General features: G+C 48.3%; 1 protein-coding gene across 12 annotated transcripts in view; it reads right to left on the reverse strand.

Annotated features, from left to right (window-relative positions):
• The window catches only part of LOC131422056 (ral guanine nucleotide dissociation stimulator-like), a 274,683-nt gene that overhangs the window by 134,257 nt on the left and 113,799 nt on the right, over positions 1-26,627 (reverse strand). For 10 of the 12 annotated variants that reach the window (XR_009224012.1, XR_009224014.1, XR_009224013.1 and 7 more), the window contains 4 exons: positions 11,975-12,077; positions 11,045-11,224; positions 10,531-10,637; positions 9,967-10,036 (listed from right to left, as the gene is read on the reverse strand). Coding sequence is in view for 8 of the 12 variants with exons in the window: in XM_058568927.1 (XP_058424910.1) it covers positions 9,967-10,036; positions 10,531-10,637; positions 11,045-11,224; positions 11,975-11,983 (366 nt within the window). In the remaining 4 variants the exon portion in view is untranslated. Of the gene's footprint in view, positions 1-9,966; positions 10,037-10,530; positions 10,638-11,044; positions 11,225-11,974; positions 12,288-14,887; positions 15,010-23,835; positions 23,914-25,001; positions 25,041-26,627 lie in introns of those variants that run through there. The other 2 variants (XM_058568921.1, XM_058568924.1) reach the window with 2 other exon arrangements.

Consider the following 26,627-nt stretch of genomic DNA (forward strand, 5'->3'; position numbering starts at 1 on the left):
CTATGAAGACCATCCATGCATATTTTTCTGGGTAACTCTCTGTTCCTAGGACTACTAGTTACTTAAAGTGCTTGTCAGGAACTGTGAAAGGCCTGATATTTTACCTTACCTGCAAGTTAATAAGTCAGCCTACCATGGTCTTATAGATCTTGGCAAAAGACATGAGACCCATGGGTCAGAGACAAAGGACTTAATGTCACAGCAATAGCAGTGGCCAGAGTATCAGCATTTGCACCGGTTCACTAAATCCCACTTCCTACAGGGTGATACACAGTGGGCCGGGTGACATGCAGAGGTTTGCAAGAACTCAGAGCTTAAGGAACTCAAATCTTTGATAATGGGCTGGAAGTCTGCTGACCTTTGCCCCAGGGAGGGGTGTTATTTCTATTATACTGGGCAGTAAGCAAGCCTGCCCTTTGCTCCAGAGGAGGTCACTATTTCTGTCTTCCAAGGCTGACAGCTCTACACACATCCTTGAAAAGATAACCTGGTTTTACTGGATTTCAAAGATAAGCTTGAATGAGAATCAATCATCATTCAGTTCTTCTGTTTCCTTTATTGAGATTGTGCAAATATGCTCTTTTCTCTGTAAAGTTCACTAACTTTATTCATACATAAGGGATGCTTTTGGTTTTATTTATTAAGTTGAAATTTTCTTATTAGAGCAAACGATGAAACTATTATGGGTTGGATCTGAAAGTATGCTTTTCCAAGAAAAGGTGAATGATCAGTGCTCATAGAACTTTGCCACAAGGAGCTCATAGCAACTTAAATGATTTTAATTTGATTACTGTTTTGTACAACTTTCTTCCATCTTACCTCATCCTCTCTGCTTCCAGTAACTCTCATATGGGAATGGGGCAGTTTCAGGGATTCACTGAACTCATTTACAATATTCAAATGGTTTTCTCTGTTATATTGTCTTTATTGAGGTAATGTTGACATACAACATTATATTAGTTTCAGGGGTACAACATAATGATTCATTGTTTGTATATATGTTGAAATGATCACCACAATAAGTCCAGTTAACATCCGTCCCCATACATAGTTACAAATTTTTTTCTCTTGTGATGAGGACACGGTGTATTTCAAGGTGCAGAGGAATCAACGATTATGTCTTACTTTTCCATACACAGCTTGATGGATTTGGACCTAAGTATACACCCTTGAGACTGTCACCACCATCAAGGCCACAAACATATCCATCACCTCCCAAAGTTTTCTCTCAACTCCTTTTGTACTATTATTCTGTGGTAAGAACTCTTAATATCTACTCTATTAGCAAACGTGACGTATGCAATACACTCTTGTCAGCTGTAGGCACTATGCTTGTCCTACATCTCCAGAACTTATTTATCTTGATAACAGAAATTTTGTATCCTTTGGCCATCAGCTCCTTATTTATCCATCCCCCCAGCCCCTGGTAACCACCATTCTAACCTCTGCTTGTATGAGTTTGACTATTTTAGATTCCACATATAAGTGAGTATTCGCCTTTCTCTGTCTGCCTTATTTCACTTAGCATAATGTCTTTCAGGTCCATCCATGTTGTCAAAAATGGCAGAAATTCCTTCTTTTTTCAAGGTTGACTAATATTGCATTTCTTTATCCATTCATCCATCAGTGACATTTAGGTTACTTCCGTGTCTTGGCTATTGTGAATTAGCTGCAATGAACATTAGAGTGCAGGTATCTCGTTGAGACCCTGATTTCAATTCCTGTGGGTATATACTAGAAGTGGGATTGCTGCATCATATGTTAGTTTTCATTTTTGGAGGAAGCTCACTGTTTTCCATAATGGCTGTACTAATTTACATTCCCACAAGGGTTCCTTTTCTCCACATCCTCACCAACATTTGCCACCTTTAGTTTTTTTGATAATCACCATCTTAACAGGTGTGAAGTGATAGCTCATTGTGGTTTTGATTTGCATTCCCTGATTAGTGATGCCGAACACCTTTTCATACACCTATTGGTCCCTTGTATGTCTTCACTGGAAAAAGTCTATTCTGGTCCATTGCCCATTTTTTAATTGATTTTTCTTTTTGTTATTGACCCAACACAAAAAAAGAGAACAAAATTTTCAGGCATTATGGGTGCTTCCCAGTTGATGCAGATGATTTTGTTTTTACAACGGTACCAAAAGATAATGTTTTGTGCTTTTTCTTCAGCTTGTTATAAGACCAGCAGTAGCTACGGCATGGCAGATAATTGGGATCCTCTTGGTTTGGAGGTTTACAACATAAATGAGTGGTAAGGAATTTTTTATTATTCCAAGGAAAGTATTGAGATCATAGTCCATGGAATCCAGGATTGATAGGTGTAGGAGGAACTTAAGGTGAGGATCGGTGATCTGGCATTACTTCTGATCTTGAGGGACAGGTATCTACTGTATGAGTGTTTGAATAAAAGTATTAGAGATCAGGAATTTGTGGTGAGTGAATACGTTTTCTGAATTATTTACTTTTGAACATAACCGTTTGGATTATGTGAACATCTGGGATATGGGAGTAAGTCGTTAACAGGGGGTGGTTGATAATGTCACTATTGATTTAACGTCTATGAACACCAAGTGGTCAATGGATTAAGCAAATGAGTAGTCAGAAAACACAGAAATGGTAAGATATGGGATTTAGTAAAGGTTTGGGGACCGACTGTCCTGAGAGGGAGTGTCAGGACTTGTGCGGTTTAGAGTGACAAGGACAAGAATATAATAGAAACACACTCAAACAGGGAGGGGTGTTAACAGGATGGGGGAGGAGAAATGATCTGGAGTAGCCTTGAATTTTGACCTTGAGCTTTCTGTTCTTGATGCAAATTTGCCTGATGACATCCCAGGACACAAGTCAGATCTATCCCTGGAGGACAGAGGGAGGGTGGAAGTACAAAACAACCAGGATAATTGTCCTAAAAAGTCAGGGTTCCTTTGTCATTTGACCCAATTTCATGATTTATTTTTGTAAGGTAAGAGGAAAAGAAGGATGATAGTTACGTCTTCACAGAGGAAGCAGTGTAACTGTGGGAACCAGTCCAAACCAAAGCCTGGTTTAAGCATCTTCAACCCTTTGAGGATGTCCAGTGACATATTCAAGAGGCCGGATACTAGAATCCCATCCCATTCTGGCAGTGACGGGTCTCTGGGAGGACACTTTGGACCAGCCCCACCAGGTCTGCTGGCCCGAGAGACCGCAAGGACTCCAGGCCTGCAGCAGTGCAGGACAACTGGTAAGTCCTTTCAATCTTGCCAAAGCGTTGCAAAAACTTGCACCTAGTCACACAGGTGAATCCCTGCCAGGTGTGCTCACAGGTAGTCTGCACTCCAGGCCCACTCCTGCCGCTCTTCAGATTTGGCAGAGATGATTCCAGGAGCTGATCTGGGCATTCCACAGTTCCACTGCCAACAATTTCTGGCGACTGAGGAAGGTATCAGGAAGGAGGAAAGGGCAGTGAAGAGCACAGGAGAGAGACTGGTGGTAGCACTGATGGCGGACAGACTTGCTAGCGAGGCAGAGAAAGTGAGGGGCCAAGGACGTCCTGACAGCAGATGAAATGGAGCAGGCACCTCAGTGAGGTCTCCTGGCAGCGTCCCTAATGTTTCCTTGCTTTGAGCTCTTGAAACTTTAAAACATACCAATACGTTTCTTTTATTAAACTCTGCTGCGTGAAATAGAAAATATAGACAGTGGTTTCTTTCTGAGGTGAGAGGTTGAGTTTCAGGTGAGGAGAGAAAGATCTTCTTTTTTCATGCTGTTCTCTCATTTTCCTTTACTATGCACATTATTTATTTTTACTTTCAAGTCAGCAGAGAGTTATCAACGTCACGGGATGATTCAGTTTTTCCCCACAGTCACAGTAAAACCTACTTAAAGTGGATTATTCTTTTTGTGTAATATTCCAATAGATTCCAAAATATTATTTCAAAGCACTTCGATGTCTATGTCCTCAAATTAGATATTTACTTCTAAGTCTCCATTTTTATGTCCTTTGTTGCATGCTTCTTCAGAGTTGCATCTAAGGAAATACCAGATTTCCCTCAGTTTTTTAGATCCATATGTGTTGGAAATTTGATTCATGTAGATGGACATGGCAGTCGGGGGATCGTGCTATTATCAAAAGAGGCCTTTTCAGCATCAGTAATCTGACAAGAACCCACTGCTTGTTGGGATTCAATTGTCTATTTGGGGGATCAAGCTTTCACTGTTTGCACTTCTCTTTCTCTTTGGAGGGAAAGTATGGCCTTCCCAGTTTTTTCATTACCAAACCAATTTCCTGGGTGGTTATGCTGTGTCAGGAAGGGCCTGGGATGCCGGGAACCAGGATTCATCCTCAGCTTCTGGCTGTCCTGAGAAGGCTTCCCTGGCAGAGTCCAGCCTGTGTGTCTGGGTGACACTTGCAGCCATCAGAAAGGAGGCGATAACTCACAAGTGCCAAGCGATTCATCTGGCCCTCGTCTTACAGGGTGTTCCCAAGGGAAGAGCTTCAAAATACCACTTAGTAACCCTTTGAAAGCTTCTAGTCATGTGGTGGGTTCTCGGTGCGAGCTCAGAGCAGTGTCTATTCACCACCAGATGGGGAGCATTTCAGTATTTTAATTGGTAAGGCTGTGTTCATGTACGTCCATGGATCATCAGTTCCGTGGCATTCCCTGCTGGAGCCCCCCACACCCCCGTCATACCTGATCTTTCAAAGCTCCAAACAGGGTTCACACCCCAGCAGGTGGTTGTAATGTAACCACAGCACAAGACTGGGGAAAAAATCACAGACACCCAGGGTTGACACACTTTAAGGGCTTGGGCCCAGTTGCCCCATTTGGACGAGTTTGGAACACCAACACTGAGTGTGTAAACTTGAGGATTGTCCAAGACCATGGACCTCAGAAGGACACGGGCTCAGAAGTCACCTTGGACAGCAAGGGACAATGTGGGGTCACTGACTGGCCAGGATTATGGTCCCCTATCCTGGCAAAGTAGAGCTCACTCGGGATCCATCAGGCCAAGTCAGGGAGGAGGTTTGGGGCTTTCTAGGGAAATTCTGTCCTAAAGGGAATTGCATAAGGAAGGCAGGGGTGCTGAAAATCCTGGTTCACAGGGAGCAGTAATGTTTATGTAACAAGGCCCAGCTGTAGCCTTAAAAGCTCCATCACAAATCTTTCCTCCTGAATACAAATCAAGCAGGAAAAGGAATTCAGGGTCCTGGACAAGGATTCCAGCAGGATTCAAATCTAGGTCAGGGGTGAACATGGAGCCCCTAGAGGGCCCTCAGGAGGGAAAGTCCTGCCTGCCTTTAGTCCATCTGCAAATGAACTTCTGCGGGTCTTGTCCTCTCAACGTGCACGTTTTGATCTTTTTCCATTGTTTTCTCCACTTAGAGCTGATATATTCCCAGAGATTGAACTAGAAAACAACAAGTTCCTAAAATTTGGTCAAAAGAAACCTCAAGAAGAGAAGCAGAAAACATTCCCTCTTCCTCCAGAATTAGGAAGGCAGCCCCTGCCTGTGGCATGACATGGTCCTGCGTAGTGCTGTTTTAAAGTTACCAACATTTCAGTGGTTTTTTTCTCTGCCTGTGAAAGTACCTTCAACCTTTAAATCTCAGGAGAAGGGGTGGTGGGCTATGTCTGCACCTGGAGGAGCTGAATGATACTGAAATGAACTGGTCCTCGGTGTTAGGGGGACTTGGGATTGTCCCCACTAGCCAGAGAAGTGGCTGGCCCTTCTCCCTTTTCCCACATACAATAAGCTGATGACCCGGAAGAGTTCTTGATTCAAGGAGAAATGTGAGATTCTGTGTCTCCCTCACATGCCTACAGAGAGTGACAGAACCACACCACAAGTTCCAGGCTGTAAAGGGAACAGGACTTTAATATAATATTCAAACATGGCATTTATTATTTACAACAAATAACTACTGTCCCTCCCCAATGGGTTCATAGGTGCTGGGGGATGTCAGGGAGCTGAGATGGGGTCGTCCTCTCTCTCTTGGGCTTCTGGGGATCCCAGGAATCAGCTTAAAGTGCTCCCCTTCCTGTCAGGTGGGAGGAGCTGGCCCGGTGCATCGCAAGCTTCCCAGCTGTGTCCCGGCTGCTGAGGATGAGGCTGTGATCGGCCACTGGTATGGGGCTCGGTATTGGGGCCTGGGGGCTGAGTAGAAGTGTCGGGTTATCTTGGGGGACCTCCCTCAGAATCATGGCCACCCACCCTGTCCCCACTGCACTGGGTGCTGCAGACCCTGTGCTCAGTGCTGTTAGCCACCAGTACCCCATTTGTCCCTGCCACGGGAGCAATCGTTTACTATCACCTATTTCACAGAGGAGGAAACGGAGTCTCAGGAAGCTGAAGAGAGTCACCCCAGTCACAGGACTGCTCAGTAGTGGAGCTGGGATCCCAGTGCCAGCTATCCGACTCCCCAAGGACACACTTAGCTCAAAGCTTTACTGAACTCCTAGGAGTCAGTCACCCCAGCCCAGACACTCACTCACCCCTGAACTTGATGATGGTCGGCTCTTCTTGGCCTTGAATATTCTGCTGGCCAACTAGATCTGGGGATCCAGCAGGCAGGACAGGCTGTAGCTACAGTACAGAGAGGCACCTCTGAGCCTACCAGGAGCCACACCTCAGGTGTCCCCCCACTGCCTGCCCAGCAGCTGGAGTCTGGGTGTCCCAGAGTTCGCCAAGCAATAAGGCCTGGGGCTGAGCAGGGGGCCATGGAGACAAGCTCTCTGGACTGGCCAACATGGAGAGTCCACCCCTGCCCTCACTCAACTCCTGCACAGCCTCAACTATCATTCTCATTGAGCAGCTCCATGTCCTGGAATCAGGCCCCAAATCACTCCTCCAGCTCTGGTTGTAATTCTTTGCAACCACTGGGAGCAGCAGCATTTCCCTCATGACTCGGTATTCCTGGGACCAGAGGGAAGGAGAGGATGCACACAGGGCCTGGGTGGGGGATGCTGCAGGGGCCTTGTGGGGGGTGAGGGGTGGGGCAGGGGACCAGTCCTGGCAACGCTCCTTCCCACCAGTTCTATCCAGGCTCTACGTGTTCTCAGAATGGGAATAATCAGCCCCTCCTCCAGGAAGTTATCCTTGATGCCATCCTCCCCTCAACCAACCCGCCAATTGGATGGGTCTCCCACTTCTCTGTTATCGAAGTCTTCCACTCAATGTAAGATACAGGGGGTGGAACCAGGGACTGTTCTGCCCAGAGGGTCTCTGATTTCCACCTCCTTCCTCTCCCCTGCAGGGAGTGCCACAGCTGCTCACCTCAGTCCCTTTCTTAAGGTTGATCTCATTCCCCTGGAAGGTGGAGAGCCAGAGTCCATCAGACAGAATGCCATAGACTGACTAACCCCTTATGTCCACCCCTTCTCATGTTGCACTACTGCCAGGTCCCCAGAGGGGGCAGAGCATGCAGAGAAAACAGGACTTGGACCTAGGCCGGGCTCTGGGCTCCAGAGAAGGAGGACATGGGGGGAGGCTGAGGGACCTGGCAGCACAACCCTCTCTGATGACAGATTTGGAGGCTGAGGCCTCAGGCAGAGGGGACTGCTCAGCAACTTACGTGCTGCCTGACTTGGGGGGGGGGCGACCCCTCTCTCCCTCTATGGGCAGCATGGGAGTTAGAGGCTGAGTCCAGCTCAGATAAAACCTCACGCGGCTGTGCCATCAGGCAGCTCTGAGCTTCCCCAGCCTGGAGAACCGGAATGGGTGTCTCAGGTGGAGCCTCTGTTCACTCATCTCTAAGATGGGCCTGATGCCCCAGCTCCCAGGGGCCACTGCGAGGCTCCCGGGAGAGATGTGTCAAGTGCTGAGAGCTCGGAGCACATTTCGGGGGCTCCCGCATCCCAAGGTTCAGGATCGTGGTCCTTCCTGCTTGGCCTCAGGTTCACCCACCTCGAGATAATCACCCATCGCCAGACACAGCATAAGCAGGTCACCAAGGAAAGTGCCAAGATAGGGGACGACACCCTGTGACATTGGGGTGCGGGTGGGATGAGCCCTTGCTCTCAAGTCGACCCCCTGCAGACCCTCCCCTGAAAAGTCCACAGCCACAGCCTCCTGGCCCACCCCAGGGTTCCCACGGGGAACAGCCTAGGACCCTTAGCAGCCTCCCCTCAATTCCTCCTTGCTTCACACCCCAAGAACACCACACTCCTCCTCCTCACCTCCCAGGGCAGGCTTCTAGCAAATCACAGGGTATGCGGTCCCTGTCCCTCCCCACAACAAACCCATCCTGCACCAGCTCTTCCAGGCCATCCCGGTCACTTCTACTGGGGGATTCGGACACTGTAGCACCAAGAGAAAGGGCCCTCCTCTCTTGATTTGAGGCCTCCAGCTGGGAGCGCAGAGCCCCTCCCCCACAGGCACACTCACCTGCTGCTGCTGCTGCTCCTTCTCCTGCACTCTATGGGGGCTGATTTCCGGGGGGCAAACGTGGAAGGCCCCTCCTGTCAGGGTCGAGGACAGTGTCAGTGAGGCCATAGTCCCCTCACCGCATTTCTCTCCAGCACCACTCGCCTCCGACACTGGACATCTGACTCGAGTCAACTGGTACCAATGCCACTCCACCCTCCAAGGTCTTGTGATTCCAGAACAAGCCCAGTTTCAACTCTCTGAGTGTAAGCTTGGGCTTGCCTCCTGGACTCCCTGAGCCTGTTTCCTCATCTGGAAAGTGTGAGAACTCCAGCTACTTCACAGGTTCTCCTGAGGACTCACTGTCGCATGACTGTTATCACTGTTCTCGCCCTCACCCCTCCAGGGAGCAGGCAGAAAGCTCCCACATTCCTTTCCTCCCTCTTACTTCATCACCTCCATGTGAGGCCTGCACCACACGATCACCATCCTTCCATTTCCCTGATGGGGAGACAGAGGCCCAAACAGGGGCAGTGAGTTGCTCAGGGGCCACAGAGGAGAGGCCACTTGGCCCTCCCAGCCAGAGACACTGTTCCAACATCCTCACCTAACCCCCAGCCCCACCACTGACAACAGTCCTGACCCCCGAGCTCTCGAAGCTTGGTCGTGGGCTGAGGCGTGGATGGAGAGGATGTGGTGTCTTGGGAGTCTGGTTGAATGGCTCCTGCCTGCCCCAGTCTCGTGGAGTGTCTGGCCCCCAGGCCGGGACAGAGGCAATGCCAAACCCTTCTCCTCCCCAAGGAACCACTCAGGATATTCCCCTGCACTGAACTCTTTCTTTATCCACTCAGAAACTGGACCCCCAAGGTGCCACCTCTGATCAACAGGGAAGGGGTGAGAGGACATTTTGCTTCCCTGTTTACATGAAGCTCCTAACTTCCTTTCAGCAGGATCCACTAAGAATCTATCAGTTGCCTAGGCGCTACTCATAAGCCACCTGGGGTATATGTCATTGCCAACCAGGCATTCAGGTGAGACTCCGTTGTTGACTCGAGTGACTGCTCTAGGCGTCCAGGGGTGGTCCCAGAACGCACACACATCTGTCTCTGGTCCAGCTGTTCAGATCCAAGGATGAGCATCTTGTTTGTCCACCTGGGCCAGGGACATTCCCTGCTGTGCCCGTCCCTGGGGTAGGCAGTGTGCTCTCCCCTTGGAGACATGGTGAAGATAGAAGGAGCAGCAGGGGCCTGGCTTCCTGAGGACAGGTTTAGGCTGAGGGATAAACCCACCCAACCACCCAACAGCCTGGGTGTAGCTACATTCAGCAGGACGGAAGTGCATGGAAGCCAGAAATCTGCTGATGGCGCCAGCTCGGCAACTCGCCCTGGAACAGCACAGCCAACACCACTGTGTCCCATGACCAGGGCCTCCTGCCCACAAACGGCACCCCACCTGCCCATGGGCCAAACAGATCCCTAAGCTTGTTAACCTGGACAAGATAGATGGGAACGTTTCAGAGAAAGTTCAAGTGAGAAACTATCAAAACCACAGCTTGCTCAGTCCCCCTCCCCCCGTGGCCCCTCCTCTCTTTCCAGACCCCCAGCCTCCACTCTACCTTGGTCATCAGTTCTCTGCTCAAGGACTCGTCTTGGCTATAGCGCTCCTTAAGTTTTTCAGAGCTCTCCCTGAGGAGAGGGGAAAGAGGGAAGGACAAATTTAGGGATAATGTGAGGGGTCTGAGTGCAAATCCTTTTCTTTGACAACCTAAGAGATTCAAACTGCCTGGAGGAGTGCTCTCACTGGGCTCCTCTGAGGGCTAAGGTCTTGTGAGACTGGGAGGGGGCTCTCCTGTTGGTCACTGGGGTCTCCATTCCCCCGCTATACAGAGCAGCTCTCTTTTGACCACTTTCAGTTTCAACTGGGCATAGAGTTCTGTTGCTATAAACACTTGAAAATCTCCAATGTGGCTCAACCCAGTACCTGGCATTTAGAGAAACCGAATCCTGAAGCAGAATTGGTGCACTAAGGACACCAGGAGACTTAGAGACCCACCGCTGAGGCCCAGGCCCTGTTCCAAGCATTTGCTGCCTCCCAGGAGTTCCCAGCTGACTGAGGGGCCAATGGCAGACATACGGGAGATCCCCCATCCACCCTGGTCCTCCTATGGAGAGAGGCCTACCCACCAGGAAACTTCCCCCATGTGTTCTTCAGGTGGCATATGGATGTTTTCTGCAGAACAGAGATGACAGTGCGGGGCGAGGAGAAGTTCTTCAGGATCTTGCACTCCTGGGGAAGGGAAGAGAATGAGCTGTGAGGTGGGGCGCTGGAGCCCTGCTTGCTCTAGATTCAGTCCCCTTCTATTTAAATCTCCTCCCCTGGATGAGACAGATGCTCAGGGAGCCCCAGAAGGGCACATTTAGGACCCAAAGAGTAACACTCACAAGGAGGAGGATTTTAGCTCAACCCAAGGAGGGAGCCACGTAGGAAGTGAGCATCCCCGCACTGGGACCTGGAGTCAAGTTCAGCATTCCCCTGGCAAGAAGGGCCTAGGGACTTGCAGGGGCTTAGACCACACACTGCAATCCTGGGACCTGATAAATGTGGAGGCAGTTCCTAAGGCTCCAGAGAGGGGCTCCACTGGGCCTCCCACAGCACACCTGGGCCACCTGGATCCAGCGCTCCACCACCCTCACCCTGTCCTGGGCCATCATGCTCGGGTCCCCGAGGCAGGTGGTGACGACGAGGCTGGCCACCCTTCTGAAGTGGTCGATGGTGGCCCGGACGGTGTGTGCCAGGTGCTCATTGCTGGGCTTGTTCCTCTTGCCCCAGGTGGAGCCCAGGCACTGAGAGGGCACCACCTTCCGGAAGAGCTCCTGGGGAACAGGGGGAGGGTCACCCAACATTGCCACACCCCAGCTCTGTGTCCACATCCCCAAAAGTCCCACACAGGGGTCACAGTTTAGAGCTGGAGCTCAGGAAGCTCATGATGTGGCCTGAGCCTTGTGAGAGTCCCTGGCTTTTCTTCTCTGTCCACTGAGGGTACCCAGAGGATGACCCAGGACCCAGTACTGGCAGGGAAGGGAGAGGGACATTTGCATCCAGCCCGTCCTGGCTAACTCCAAGCTCCAGATGGTGGCTCACCTCGGCTCATCCCAAGGGGGCATCTTCCAACACACTGATCCCCCTCTGGTCACACTCACCATTCTGATGCACATTCTGCCCTGGCAGCTACAACCACGGGCCTTGTCTGTCTCCCTTGTAGTGGAGTACACATCAGGTGTCTAATAAGTCCTGAGGCTGTTGAGCTTCCTGAGCAGACGGTTGGGCCACCAGGGACCTGGTTGCATACAGTGAGTTCCCCTCCACTACTGATGTGCCAGGCCCTGCTCACCCTTCCTTCTCTTCAAGGAGCTGGCACAGCCACTCTGTGCAGCAGGTCCTGTTAGTGTCCACCTCTACGCTCTGCAGGTGGAAAGCAAAGGCTTAGGGGTTCAGAAAGTTGCCCAGGTCGTAGGGGTGGAGCCAGGATTCGGGCCCAGATCATAGAAGACTGGATGAGGTCTGGGGCAATGATGGCAGAGGGAAGGCCTACCCCACCCCGCCCTGAGAGCCCAGCTGCTCACCGCATCCATCACAGTCAACTGCTCCACCACCAGCTTAGGAGGGAAGGCCGTAGGTTGGGCTTCTTCTCACACTTCTTAGCCACAGGTGGAGATGGACTTCCCACTAGAAATGATGGTCCAGGTGACTCCAACTCAGCAGCTCCCACTCCTGCTGGAGCCCATGTTGGCCCTTGCTCCAGCTCCAACACTGCTGGTAGAGGGGACACTGGCTCCAGTGCTAGAGGGTGTGGTGTCAACGGAGCTGGAGCCAGCTCTACCTCCACCACTGCCCACAGCTCTGCTTCTGCTGCTGGCTGAAACTCTGGAGCTGACTCTGGAGCGGGATAAAGAGAAAGGTTCACTCACATAGCTGACTTTCCATGTGTCCTTCTAAATACAGGAAAGATCCCACTTCTCTTCCAGGAATAGCCAGCCTGCAGTCCCCCTTAGCCTCTGGCTCTGCCTCAGTGGCCTCCTAAACTCACAGCAGACAAGGGAAAGAGGGTCACGGGAGCTCAGCTCTGAACCAGACAAGGTTACCTGCATGTACGTCCCCTTTAGCTTGAAAAAGAGACAGCCCCTGACTGGTCCCACCCTAGTTCTGGTCCAACCCCATCATCTCAAGGTCCTGAGTGTGGAGGCCCTCTGCTCCTGCTCTCATCTCAGAGCAGCACTGGATGGTGTGGGTGGCCTCATGTACCTGCTCCTTGTCTAGTGAGTTGGTGGAGTTGAAACCATTGAGCAGCTACTCGACGACCTCCTGAGTGGAGTTCTGCAAAGACTGCCTGGGAGCTGGGCCAGAGGGAATCAGGGGTTGCCTGCACACTGCCACAGAGGCCAACCCCCAAGAGAAAGTCTGCTCCTCAGTTCAGGCACAGAGGGCATCCTGGCAAAGATCTTTGGTCAGGGAGGGAAGGAAATGAAACCTCTAGGGCTCAATAATATACGAGTAGAGGAGCTCACCTTCTCATGCTGTCAGCCATGATCTGGGGTATGAATGTGACAGACCCACCAGGTTTCCGACACCTAACAACAAGCTCCTGCCCAGGAATGGCCTGTCCCACATACCCTGCCTTCCCCACTCCACACAGACACACAAACACACACACACACACTATGAGGGGCCTGGAGTGTGGGGTTGATCAGGTGGGATCACCGTTGTGTCCTGGCCTGCACTAGCCTTTCCTGGGCTCCCCCATGTTACCCTTTACTGCCTCCTGTCAGACACCCAGAGGCGTCAGGGATGAGGGCTGAGCCAACATCGGCAACAATCAAAAAGATTCTCTTTCTGGGTTTTTTTGAGGCCAGATCCTCCAAAAGTTTGGATACAACAACAAAACATTTTTGCTTCTTGGCTGTCTCCATTCAAGTGAGCTGGATGGGGGGCTGTGGGTGCCTGGTTACCAGAGTTCTAAGATCCGTTGAGGCCTAGGACCAAGGAGATGGGTTCATTTTTCAAGATTCCTTTACCTGGGACCCTTACCTCAATCAGATTTCTCCAGAGCTGCCCATTGAGCCCGGGCTGCTCACCCTCCTCTCTCATGTCACTTCCTGAACTGTACACAAGGAGCCTACACAGCCCTAGCCACAGTTCCCTGGAAACCTAACTCAGGTCCTAGCTTTGAGGAGACAGAGATGAATGCAGACCTCCTCTTTCTTACCAGTTCTGCATCCTGGGAAAGTCCCTGTGCCTCTCAGGTCCTCCCTAGTCTCCAAACCTGCACCATGGGGATCAGGCTAGAATCTACTTGCTAGGGACCTCGCCCGGTGTATATGAGATAATATCTATTACCCCTGTGGGCTGGTGTCACATGTACCTAAGGCACAAACTTAGAGATGGAAGAATAACAAGAAGGGGTGACATGTAGCACAGAACACCACTCAAAACAGGCCTGGATTCTAGCAATGTGATATTGGAACAGTCACTTCCAACTTGGCCTCATTTTCAGGTCAGCATCATGAGGGGTTTGAAACTAACGGAAATTTAGATACTGCCTTCTGTGGCATAAAACCATTCAACTGTTTCCTGTTTTATGGAGAATGAGACCCAAGGGCCTCATCTTGGCCTATGAGGTGGGAAGCCTCCACAATGGTACCCAGTAAACCCCACCCATGGCATAGCCATCCCCGTGGAACCACTAAGTGGTTAGTAACTGGCTTATGAACATAATAAGAGCCAATGTGATGGGATGTCTTGTCTAAATTTTAACTACACAAGTCTCTCACTTCCTCTTACTCCCTCTCTCATGTTCCATCTCTCTCTCTCACTCTGTCGAATCCCTGTAACTGAGGAATCAAATACCAGTGTTTTGGGACTGCCCAATGTGGAGGCCTATAGAGGAGAGAAGCACGGGAGTGCCCAGGCCAACAGACAGAAAGGAACTCAGGCTCTTAGTCCAAATTGAACCCTGAAGGCTGAGAGTGACCTTGGGGGCTTGTCCTCCCCCAGTTGAGCCTCAGTTGGGGCCACAGCCCCAACCTGTTCAACTCACTGAGGCAGAGGCACCCAGCTAAAACATGCCTGATTGCTGATACACACAAATTGTGAGATAGTCAACATTTGTAGTTTTGAAAAGCAAGGTTAGGGGCAATGAAGTCAGAGAGGGAAAGGTAACTGACACAGCCTACCAGGCCCTGGCCCTACCTTCCACCCCAGCTCCTGTTCTCTCCTCCCAGCCTCCCTCCAGCTGCACTGGCCATATTTCTGACCTCCTCTGGCCAAACTCACTTCTGCCTGTGAGACTCAGGACCGGTGGTGCCATCTCCCTGACACACTGCTCCCAGACCCCTGAAGGGCTGGCTCCCTCTTGTCATTCTGGTCCCAGCAAATGTCACCCTATTGAGGCCTTTCAGACCCTCCTACCAAGTGACGCCCAACCCTCCCTCACAGCCCCCTGCTGTGTTTCTCTACAGCACTTGCTGAGAGGAACTTACCCACGGCTCTCAGAATCAGTGACAAAGATGGAGAACTCAAAGGTTTTGCGGGTACCAATGCCTGTGTTTCTCATCCCCTAAGCCATCAGATGTCTCCTTTGGATCCCACTGCTGCCACCAAACTGGTACAAAACAAAATAAAACTGAGTAAATTTTAAACATCTTATCGGCTTTATTCAACAGTTCATGAATCAGGCAGCATCCAGTCTAGCAGAGAAAAAGGAGCTGTACAAAATGAAAGACTTTTATAGGCAGAAGGGAGCAGGAACAAGGAAATTACACTACACCAAAAAGAGGATTGGTTACTGCAAGGTTACCTTCCTTTAGGGGATGGCAGGGCTCTATTAGGAAGGTGACCTACCTGCTGCTCATCAGGCGATTCCCAATTGACTGGTTTATGATTCTATTCCTGGGAGGGCAAAAAGTCTAATTAAATCTCGGCTTGTTGACGTGAGACTTAGGCTAAGTGGCTCTATTAGGGCCTGGTGTCTTGTTTTATTATTTTATTTATTTATTTTTTTTGGGAGGGAGATCAGCCCTGAGCTAACATCCATGCTGATCCTCCTCTTCCTTTTTCCTGAGGCAGACCAGCTCTGAGCTAACATCTATTGCCAATCCTCCTCCTTTTTTCCTTCCCCAAAGCCCAGGTAGATAGTTGTATGTCATAGTTACACATCCTTCTAGTTTCTGTATGTGGGATGTAGTCTCAGCATGGCTGGGGAAGAGGTGCGTCGGTCACGCCCGGGATCCGAACCCAGGCCGCCAGTAGTGGAGCGTGCGCACTTAACAGCTGGGCCTGCCCTGGTGTCTTGTTTTAAACACATTACTTCTGCTGGTCCCTGATTTCCCCAGTTACACCTCAGCTGTCCCTTCATTGACCATTGTTAGTCACACACCCACTGCACCTGCCTCCAGTCCTTCCCCCTCAACACCGTAATCTCACACACAGCTCCTCCCGACACTATCATGACGTCTCCCACCACACGTCCCCTATACTTTCCACACTGCCAGCAAGATGCTTCACAAACACCACAACCATTTATGTCCAATGGGCTTAGAGGTCTAACCGTGCACTGGGAATCAGGAGTCACAGGGTCTGTCACTTGGCCTCCAATCACCTACTGTACCCCAGCTGAAGGGCTTACCCTGCAGAGAGACTCAGTTGTAGCCAACTCCATCGAACAACATCTTTGCCCCAGGCTTCCTTCAAAATGCTCCACCCACTTTCTGCCCCAACTGCTTCTTGAGGGGTCATTTTGGGGAAGCCTTCGAGGCCACCTTGGTGATTTTGTGCCCAGGCACAAACAGCTCTTGGCCGACAAACACTTTAACCATACCCCCTGAAATCATATAGCACAGGTAACCAGTGAATGGGTGCAAATTATTTTACCTCAAGACACCTAAGGAATATTTCACACCAGGAGCATCCACTTTTGGGTTTCACTGTGGGCTGATATCACAAGGCTCTCACCCAGTGAGCGTCTCTCTTCCCCAGCTCTCTGAGCAGCTTTCTCCAGGCTATATTGTGCAACGCACTATTGTTTCTCTCTCAGCCTACTTCCCTCAGGTCGCAGGTCCCCTGAGTTTCCTGCCCTGACAGGCTACCACCAACCCATAGAAACAATGTCAGTCCTATAGCACTGGGTGTTCAGTTCTACTAGGATTGACTGACTGGACTGGGCACAGGTGCGGTGGCCCTACCCACACAAAATCAGGAAACTGAGGCAACTAAGAAGTATCAACAACCTTAACAGAACATGGACAACAACTCCATAGGAACATATCCTAACCCCTGAACAACACTCTCATGAGTCTCTCGCCTAAATGGTTTTAGAAAATTGTCTGGCCCTAGACTGTCTATACCGGCCAAGGAAGGAGGGGTTGGTGCCTTTCCTAGAACCACACTTGCTGAGTGTACATCAACAGAGAAGTTCAAACCTACCTTCACCAAATGGCCCAAGAGGTTAAAATATTGCATAATATTACCCAAATCTTTGAATAGATACCAAAGGCCCCCGAGGTCACTGACCTATTTTCATGGCTGGTCTCTCCAAGTTGGGGACAATGGAAATGGACTGGATTTTAGACTGTTGCTTGTATAGTCATAGGATTTGTTACTATAGCCCTCGTCGGATGTTTACTCTCTTGGCTACAACTTGCCCTACCCCTAATAACTCCATTAATTACACTTATTAAATATACCAGCCAACTTAAAATTAACCAATACCCTGATTAACTTAAAAAATTCAAAATTTTTATGTGGAAAATCTGCTTAACATAGAATACACCGTTTTAAGTATTTCAAAGTATACATTTCTGTGGCTTTTAGCACAATGATTATGTCGTGTGGCTATCACCACTATCTAATTCCAGAACATTTTCAACACCCCCAAACAAACCCATACTCATTCACAATCTATTTTCTGCTAACCCAAACCCATGGAAACAACTCATCTGTTTTCTCCCCCTATGGATTTTCCTATTCTGGACATTTCATTCAAATGGCATCCTGTTATCTATTGCCTTTGTGGATGGCTTCAGTGAGCACACATGTTTCAAGATTCACCCACGGCCGAGCATGTAGCAGTACTTAATTCTTTTTTATGGCTTATAATATCCTATATTATGAATAGGCCACATTTGGTTTATGCAGTGATAACTGGATAGAAATTTGGGTTTGTTTCACTTTTGGACCATTGTGAACACTGTTGCTTTGAATGTCTATGGGCAAGTTTGCTCTTTTGGACATATCTACCATGGGCCTCTTCAGGTCAATGGTAATTCTAAGTTTAAGATTTTAGAAAATGCCAAGCTGTTTTCTGCAGTGGCTGCATCATTTTACTTTCCCACCAGTAATGTATGTGGGTTTCCCTTTCTACACATCTTTACCAACACTTGTTATTTTCCATTATGTTGAATATAGCCTTCATTTTGAGTGTGAAATAGTATCACATTGTGCTTTGAATTTGTATTTTCCTAATAATTAATGATACTGAGCAACTATCTTGTGCTTATTGGCCATCTATGTATTTCCTGGAGACATGTCTATTCCAGTTGCTTACCTCGTTTCATTGACTTGTCTTTTATAATTGAATTCTAAGAGATCTTTATATATACCCAATATAAGAGCCCTCTCACGTATATAAGTTGCAAATAGTAGGAGACTTCAAAGACCACTTTTAACGGATAGAATATCCATACAGAAAATCAGGAAATAGCAGACATGAAAACATTAAATACTAAATGGACCTATCAGACACACACAGAATATTTTACTGGACAGCAACAAAATGTACACTCCTCTCAAGGGCACACAGACTATTTTCCAGAACAGATCACATGTTAGGTCACAAAACAAGTCTTAAAAAGATTAAAGAAGACTGAAATAATACCAAGTAACTTTTCTAAACACAATGGCATGAAACTAGAAGTCAATAACAGAAGGAAAACTGGAACATTCATAATATGTGGAAGTTCAACAAAAACTCTTAAACTTAAAAGTAGATCAGGGTGCAGACAGGTGCTGTAGCGGTTAAGTGCATGTGTTCCGCTGCTGGCGGCCTGGGTTCGGATCCTGGGCATGCACCAACCCATGCTTGTCAGGCCATGCTGTAGTGGCATCCCATATAAAGTGGAGCAATATGGGCAAGGATGATAGCTCAGGGCCGGTCTTCCTGAGCAAAAAGAGGAGGATTGGCATGGATGTTAGCTCAGGGCTGATCTTCTTCACACACAAAAAATGTAGATCAAAGAAGAAATCAAAAGGGAAATTAGAAAACAGCTCAAAACATACAAAAAGAAACAATAGGGACCGGCCGGGTGGCACAAGCGGTTAAGTGCGTGCGCTCCACTGCGGCGGCCCGTAGTTCGCCGGCTCAGTTCCCGGGTGCACACCAACGCACCGCTTGGCAAGCTATGCTGTGGCAGCATCCCATATAAAGTGCAGGAAGATGGGCACGGATGTTAGCCCAGGGCCAGTCTTCCTCAGCAAAAAATAAAATAAAATAAAATAAAAGAGGATTGGCAGATGTTAGCACAGGGCCAATCTTCATCACACACACACAAAAAGAAACAATATGGGCCGGCCCTGTGGCTTAGTGGTTAAGTGCGTGCTCTCTGATGCTGGTGGCCCGGGTTCGGATCCCGGGCACACACCGACGCACCGCTTCTCCGGCCACGCTGAGGCCGCGTCCCACATACGGCAACTAGAAAGCTGTGCAACTATGGCATACAACTATCTACTGGGGCTTTGTGGCGAAAATAAATAAATAAATCTTTAAAAAAAAAAAAAGAAACAATAAACACACCAAAACTTATAGGCTGCAGCAAAAATAGTACTAAGAGGAAAATTTACAGTGATAAACTTGTACATTACAAGAGAAGAAAGATGTCAAAGAAACAACCTGACTTACAACACACAGCATTAAAAAAAGAAAAAATGAAACCCAAGTTAGCAGAAGGATGGAAGTCACCAAGAGGAGAGTGGAAAAAAAATGAAAGACAGTATGGACGATTAATAAAAGTAAAAGTTGAGTTTTGGAAAAAATAAAATTGAGAAACCCTTAGATAAAATATCTAGGAAAACAAAGAAAGATGACTCAAACTAAATCAGAAATGAAAGAGGAGGCATTGCAACGGATGCTTCAGAAAGAAAAAGATCAGAAGAGACTATTCTGAACTAGTGTACACTCATAAATTGCATAACCTAGACAAAATAGATAAATTCCTAGAAACAACCTATGAAAGCTGAATCATGAAGAAATAGAAATCTTGAACAGATCAGTAACAAATAAGCAGACTGAATCAGTAATCAAACACCTCCCAACGAGAAGGGACGTCTCCACTCTGCCTGACCGTAGCCAGCCTGCCCCAGCCCCAGGCTGACTCCTGTGGACCTAGCTGGCTCCCTGCAGGCTTCTGCAAATCCAGGCCCCTGGCTCACCCTGGAGCATGCCAGCTCTGGGGGCCTCAAGCAGCATCCTTGACACCAGGCTCCCACCAGGCTCCTGGGAACCCAGGGCCCCATCTCAGCCTAGGGGCTGCCATCTTCAACAGCCCAAGGTGGCTCTTGTGACCACAAGTGGTGTCCTTGGCACCAGGCTCCTGGTGGGCTTTGGTGAATCCAGACCCTGGCTCACCCAAGGTCCTGCGTATGCCAGGCAGCCACAGGCAGCATTCACAGCCACAGGCAGCTTCTGTAACAGGGCAAACCCAAGACCCCAGTGGGCTCCCACAAACCCAAGACCCCAGGTCACTCCCGCACTTGCTGGCTCCAGCAACCCAGGTAGATTCCATGACACCAGGCTCCCAGGGGGCTGCTGGGAACTCAGGCCCATGGATCACCACACCACCTGCCAGTTCCAGCAGCTGCAGACGGCTCTTATGGAACGAGGCTCCTTGCAGGCTCCCACAAAACCAGGCCCCCAGTTTACCCAGGTGCTTGCTGACTCAGGCGGCCCCAGGCAGCTCCCATGGCACCAGGCACCGGCAGGTTCCCATGAACCCAGGCTTCCATCTTGATCCAGTGCCTGCTGGCTTCTGCAGCCTCAGGCAGCTCCTGTGGCCCCAGGATCCCAGCAGGCTCCCAGGAATCCAGACTTCTGGCCTACCACAGCACAAGCTGTCTCTCGTGGTGCCAGGTTCCTGGCAGTCTCCCATGAACCAAGGCTCTCAGCTCATCCCAGCACTGGCGAACTCTCATGGCCCTGGATGACTCCTGTGGCTGCAGGCTCTCAAAGAGGACCTGCCAAAACAGGCTCCAGTGGGGCTACTCATGATCTCAGGGTCCCAGCTGTGCCCAGGGCCAGACACAATACCATAGACCCAAGCTTTCCACTCACCCCAGTACCAGGCTGTCCAAGGACTCCAGCAGCAAGCTTGCCCCTGGACACCACCAGATGGCCTACCCAGGACCCCTAGATGGGATGACTATGAAGGCTTTGGTTTGCTAAAGCCAGTCTGTAAAGGGTGGAAGAGGTGCCTACTTCCTCAAATTTGCAGACACCAATGGAAGGCCACAAGGATCATGAATAATCAAAGACTCATGACACCACCAAAGAAAAAGAATAAAACTCCAATGACCGACCAAGCAATGGAGATATAGGAACTATGACACAAAGACTTCAGAACAACCCTCTTTGAGAAATTCATAAAACTCTAAGAAAACATAGATAGACTACTAAATGAAATAAGGAAACAGTGCATGAACAAGTGAAAAGTTCATTATAGAAACAGAAATCATTAAGGAAAAACAAACAGAAATCCTAGAATTGAAGAACACAACGACTGAACTGAAGAATTTAATAGAGAGGTTCTAAATCAGATTCAACCATGTACAAGAAATAATTAGTGAACTAGAAGATGTGTCGTTTGAAATCATCCAGTCAAAGAAACAAAAAGAAAAACGGTACTGCATAGGAATGGGGAAAGGCAGTGTGAATTATGGGATACCATGAAAAGAAATAGATAAGCATTATTAAAGTACCAGAGAAGACAGGGATAAAGGAAAAGAGTGTTTACTTAAAAAAAAAATAGCAGCTTGTATCACTATGAGTTTCCCTCTCAGGACTGCTTTTGCTGCATCCCATATGGTTTGATATGGCATGTTATCATTTTCATTTGTTTCCAGATAGTTTTTGATTTCTCCTTTAATTTCATCAATGATCCATTGGTTGTTCAGTAGCATGTTGTTTAATCTCCACATTTTTGTCACTTTCCCAGTTTTTTTTTCATGGTTCATTTCCAGTTTCATAGCCTTATGGTCTGAAAAGATGCTTGTTATGATTTCAATCTTCTTAAATTTATTGAGACTTGCTTTGTTTCCCAACATATGGTCTACCCTAGAGAATGTTCCATGCGCGCTTGAGAAGAATGTGTAGTCAGCTGTTTTTGGATGGAGTGCTCTGTATATGTCTACTAGGTCCATCTCGTCCAGTTTTTCATTTAAGTCTAATATTTCTTTATTAACTTTTTGTCTGGATGATCTATCCATTGCTGTAAGTGGGGTGTTAAGATCCCCTACTATTATTGTGTTGTTGTTGATTTCTCCTTTTAGGTTTGTTAATAGTTGCTTTATGTACATTGGTGCTCCTATGTTGGGTGCATATATATTTATAAGTGATATGTCTTCTTGATGGAGTGTCCCTTTTATCATTATATATTTCCCTTCTTTGTCTTTCTTAACCTGTTTTATCTTGAAGTCTACTTTGTCTGATATGAGTATGGCAACACCTGCTTTCTTTTGTTTGCCATTAGCTTGGAGTATTGTCTTCCATCCTTTCACTCTGACCCTGTGCTTGTCTTTAGTGCTAAGATGTGTTTCCTGAAGGCAGCATATTGTTGGGTCTTGCTTTTTAATCCATCCTGCCACTCTGTATCTTTTGATTGGAGAGTTCAATCCATTTACATTTAGGGTAATTATTGATATATGAGGGCTTAATGTTGCTGTTTTGTCACTTATTTTCTGGTTCTTTTGCATTTCCTTTGTTTCTTGTCCCATTTGTTTTGGACTGCCAATTCAGTTTGGTTGTTCTGTCTTATGATTCTTCTAGTTTTCTCTTTGTTTATCATATGTGGTTTTGCTTTGATTATTTCTTTAGTGTTTACCTTGAGGTTTGGGCAAAAAATCTTGTGTATGAGATAGTCCATTATCTGATAGCCTCCTATTTCCTTATACTAAGTCAATTCAGTCACTTTCCTCTTCCCCTTAAGTGATACAATAAGTTAGGAAACAGATCTGTTGACAAACACAAAAAAGCTAGATCTAGCCTCAGCCTGAGGGACAACAACATAAGAAACTAGTGGAGAGGAAACATTCTTCTCAAACCACAATGAAACAGTCACCACAATGGATTGTGTGCTAAGCCACAGTGAAATCTCTAAAGAGTCCAAAAAGCAGAAATCTATAAGTAACCATATTATGGGACCTTAAAGCAATAAAAATAAAAAATAATCACAAAATATTGGCTCCCCTCCCCCAACCTAGCCACTTGAAAATCTGTCCACACCCTTCTAAATCTCTCAGGTTACAGAGGGGATCCAGACAGACAGGACAAACTCTTTAGAAATGAGCAGCACTGAGAGCAGCATGAGCCAAATCCATGGCGTGGAGACTAAGGGACAGAAGAGACACAGCCTCCACTGCAGGTATCAGGGAATATCAACTCTACATGAAGAAGCTGAGCACTTCCCTCCAGGAGCCAGAATAACACCACAATAAAACCAACAACAGCAGAATGAAGTGAGGATTCACGAGGCAGGAAAAACAATGCAGACCTAAGCAATGGAGTTAAGGGCTGGCTCTCTGGAAAGACTTGTACCAGTGAGAAACCTTGTGCAGTCTGACCAAAAGGAACAGACAAAGGCACCAAACTGTACCATCAGGTACAAGAAACTACCGAAACTGCTTTAACGTGATAGGAGAACATAGTGGATAACTCTGACCAAGACATCAGCGGTCCTCAACTGTAGCTGTCCTTCCACCAGAATGCATCTGGAAACACGCAGGATGGGTTTTGTTTCTTGTTTTGTGTTGTCCTAATGGTTGTTGCCCTGGGGGTCCCGGAGATCCTGAACAGCCAGTCACATAGAGCCGTTTCCCTCCTGAAGTGTTACTGACATCTGGGAAGACGAGCACTGATCCAGATTAAATGAACTATGTGGTAGGGAAATGTTTTCCATGGATGTATAACAGGCAAAAGATGGTACCCTCAATACATAAGGAATATTGAGAAACCAATGTTTACAACTACTAAACTGTAAGAGAGCGGGAAAATCAGAAACATAGCCAATAAACACACCAAAAATATATCCAACCTATTCGTACAGGTGGAGAAATATGCATGTAAAGCACAGGGAAGAGTGGAGGAGATTACACACCAAATTTTACTACCAACAAGGAATAAAAGTTGGGAGGTAGGTGAGAAATAGGAGTTTTTACCACTTCTTACCTTATATATTTCTGTAGTGCTTTAATATTTACAAAAGAGAATGTACTCTACTCAAAAAGATGTTTAAAATTTTAAAGAAATTATTAAAATGTTCAAAATGACTTCAGTTCATGGATATTCATTAAAACACAAATGGAAAGAACCTCCCCATGACTTTAAGAGTCTCCTATAACTTTTCTAATAGTTACTATGTCGATTTTATTTCACATTTAGATCCTAACTCATTGGAATTTACATTTGTGTGAGGGATGCAACAGAAGCTGATTTTCTCCTGTTCAAGTGGAAAAACAAGGATCCAGGCACCGTTCATTGTGTAGGTCTGGCTTTCCCAGCAGACCTGCAATGCCTCCTTCCCCAGCGGCTAAACCTTGACAACTACCGCTGCCTCTCGAGCACCCTAGAACTGGCGGGGTGAGCTCTGCAGCCTGGGCTCCCTGTCTGCAAGGGGCAGCTACCAGCAGAGCCTTCTCCCAAGACAGCAGCAGGCATGCTGCACAAAGAAGTGGTCAGTGGCAGTCTGCTGCATAGCAGGAAACCCCTCACGATGAGCAGGCAGTGGGGGAGCCCCGAGCACGGGCACTGACCTCGGCGGGGGGCACCAGGCTGCTAAGGCAGGGAGCCCCCTCCCTTCAGCTCGTCCAGCTCCTCCTGCAGCGTGTGCACCTGGCTGTCGGCAGCTGCCCCTCTTCAGCTCGCCATTCTTCTCCACCTGCTCCCACAGGTGGCACCCGTGCTCCTGTTCCCCTGGGAGCAGAAGCAGTAGGAGTGCAGCGAGTTGAGGAGTTCTTGGGCCCCCAGTGCTGACAGGATGACCTTTCTGAGAGACGTGGGGCCGGTGTTGCTGTGCTTGCTCTGCACAGCTTCTGTGTCTGGCTTTAAGGTGACATCTGTTGGAGGGTGGAGGGGTTCTGGGAGGCTTTCTGAGGCATCATTGTGAATGATGAACTTGAGGGTTCTGGGCCAAGCCCTAGTCAGGCACAAGGCTGGTCCCTCTGCAGCTGGGCTCCACATCTCTCTTCAACCTCTTTCGGTCAACAGCCTCGTGGGGGACAGATGACCTTTCTCGAGTGTGCTCTGAGAAGAAAGTGTAAGAAAGTTGCCAGCCCATAAATCTGCACACCCCAGATCCTGAGGGATAAAGTCACCCACGGAGATTCCACTCTTACCTAAGAGACCCTGGCAGGGAAGAGGGGGGTCTCATTGCCAGCATCCATAGCAGACATGTTTGCATCTCCCTGGCTGCCCGATGCTGTGGAGGCCACACTGTATCCTGGAGTTCCTTCCAGAGACTCTGCACCTGCTCCTGACTGGCGGCTTCCTGGGCAGCCCTGGGTGCAGGTTCACCCTGCACAGTGGCTCGCTTCAACTTGCGGGAGCCCTGCTAGGCCCTCAGGTTTTCCCTCAAGGACAACGATGAACCTGCAGCTCCTTTCCCATCTGCTTCACTCGCATGTTCCTTAGGTCCCCGGTGGCCTTCCTGGTGTCCTTTCTCCTGGGGCAGCCACGGACTTCAGCCCCCCCTTCTCAATCAGGTGGAAGATGGAGGGCACGGCCATGGCTTGAGCATGTAATACTGACCATCCAGCCTTTCCAAGAGCTTTTTTTTTGGTGAAACTTTCACTACAGATGAAAGAATGCTTAGTGGGGTCCAGTCATCCCTGTGAACAACTTTTAACCACTGAACCAGACATTGAGCCCTTTATGTGGAGCCTGCAAGGATAAATGAAAAAGTAACTAGAAAGAAAGGATTAAATGTCTACCCCTAAAATAATCAAGTATAGAAACAAAACAAGTGTTTTTGGGAACACCGACACCGGTAGCCAATTTACCCATTTAAACCTTTAGTAAAGATTTAAGAAGCACCTTCTGCTTGCAAGTTATTACTGGAATAGAAAGATGAAAGACCCACTGTCTACCTTAAGAAACTGACCATCTAAGGCAGAGGAGGAAGAAAGGTGAATACCTCCTCCCAGGCTGTAGTAAGTGCCCTGTAGGGACACAGACACTCGGGCAGATAGCACAGGATGGCATCAAGACAACAGGAAAGGCTTCAGGAAGCCTCAGAAATAGTTCCTAGAAGCTCATGGCTACCCAACCCTCCTGCTGTCCATGGGACGCAGTGCTAAAACAGCGAGGGTTGGTCCCCCTATTTCAAATCCAGGCCAGGTGTCGGACAGCAGAGCCTCCCAGGCACTCAGCGGGGCGTCTGGCCCCAGCTCTGCTCAAGTAGCTGAGGTATGCAGGACTGCCGCCAGGAGAAGGTCAGCCCCAAGGGTTGTGGTTGCGTGTTCCTCCTGTCCTCCCCTTACCAGGAGGAAAGCTGTTCTCTGTACAAAGCAACAAGCCCCTGCAAGGTACTGACCAAGACACTTCATCATCTCTTCTCCTCATTAAGGTAAATTCTCTATTTAGACCAAACTCTGCACATGGGGGTTTGGGGGGTCTCTCTCAAGGGCTTTCTGCTCCACCTGAGGTCATCTAGCCCCCCTGAGTCCGCTGTGGACCAGACCAGGTGGATACTAGGTCCTCAGGGAGTTCCAAGCAACATGACCTTCTAACCTTTCTCAATGCTTTGTGACTAGTTACCAAAGGACCACCACCTCCTTTGCCCCCAGACCACGTTAAACAATGACACATGCCAAGAGCAACCTTCACTGCAGTGCTTTGTCTCATTCTCAAAAACAGTAACAAAACTTATGGGACACAGGCTCTGAAGGAACTGTCAAGAAAGCAGGGTGGCTGACCTATGAAACAAGCTCACATTACTAGTTCTTTGGATAGATTGTAACAAC

This window comes from Diceros bicornis, chromosome 26 (assembly GCF_020826845.1).
Source record: "Diceros bicornis minor isolate mBicDic1 chromosome 26, mDicBic1.mat.cur, whole genome shotgun sequence".
Taxonomy (NCBI): Eukaryota; Metazoa; Chordata; class Mammalia; order Perissodactyla; family Rhinocerotidae; genus Diceros; species Diceros bicornis.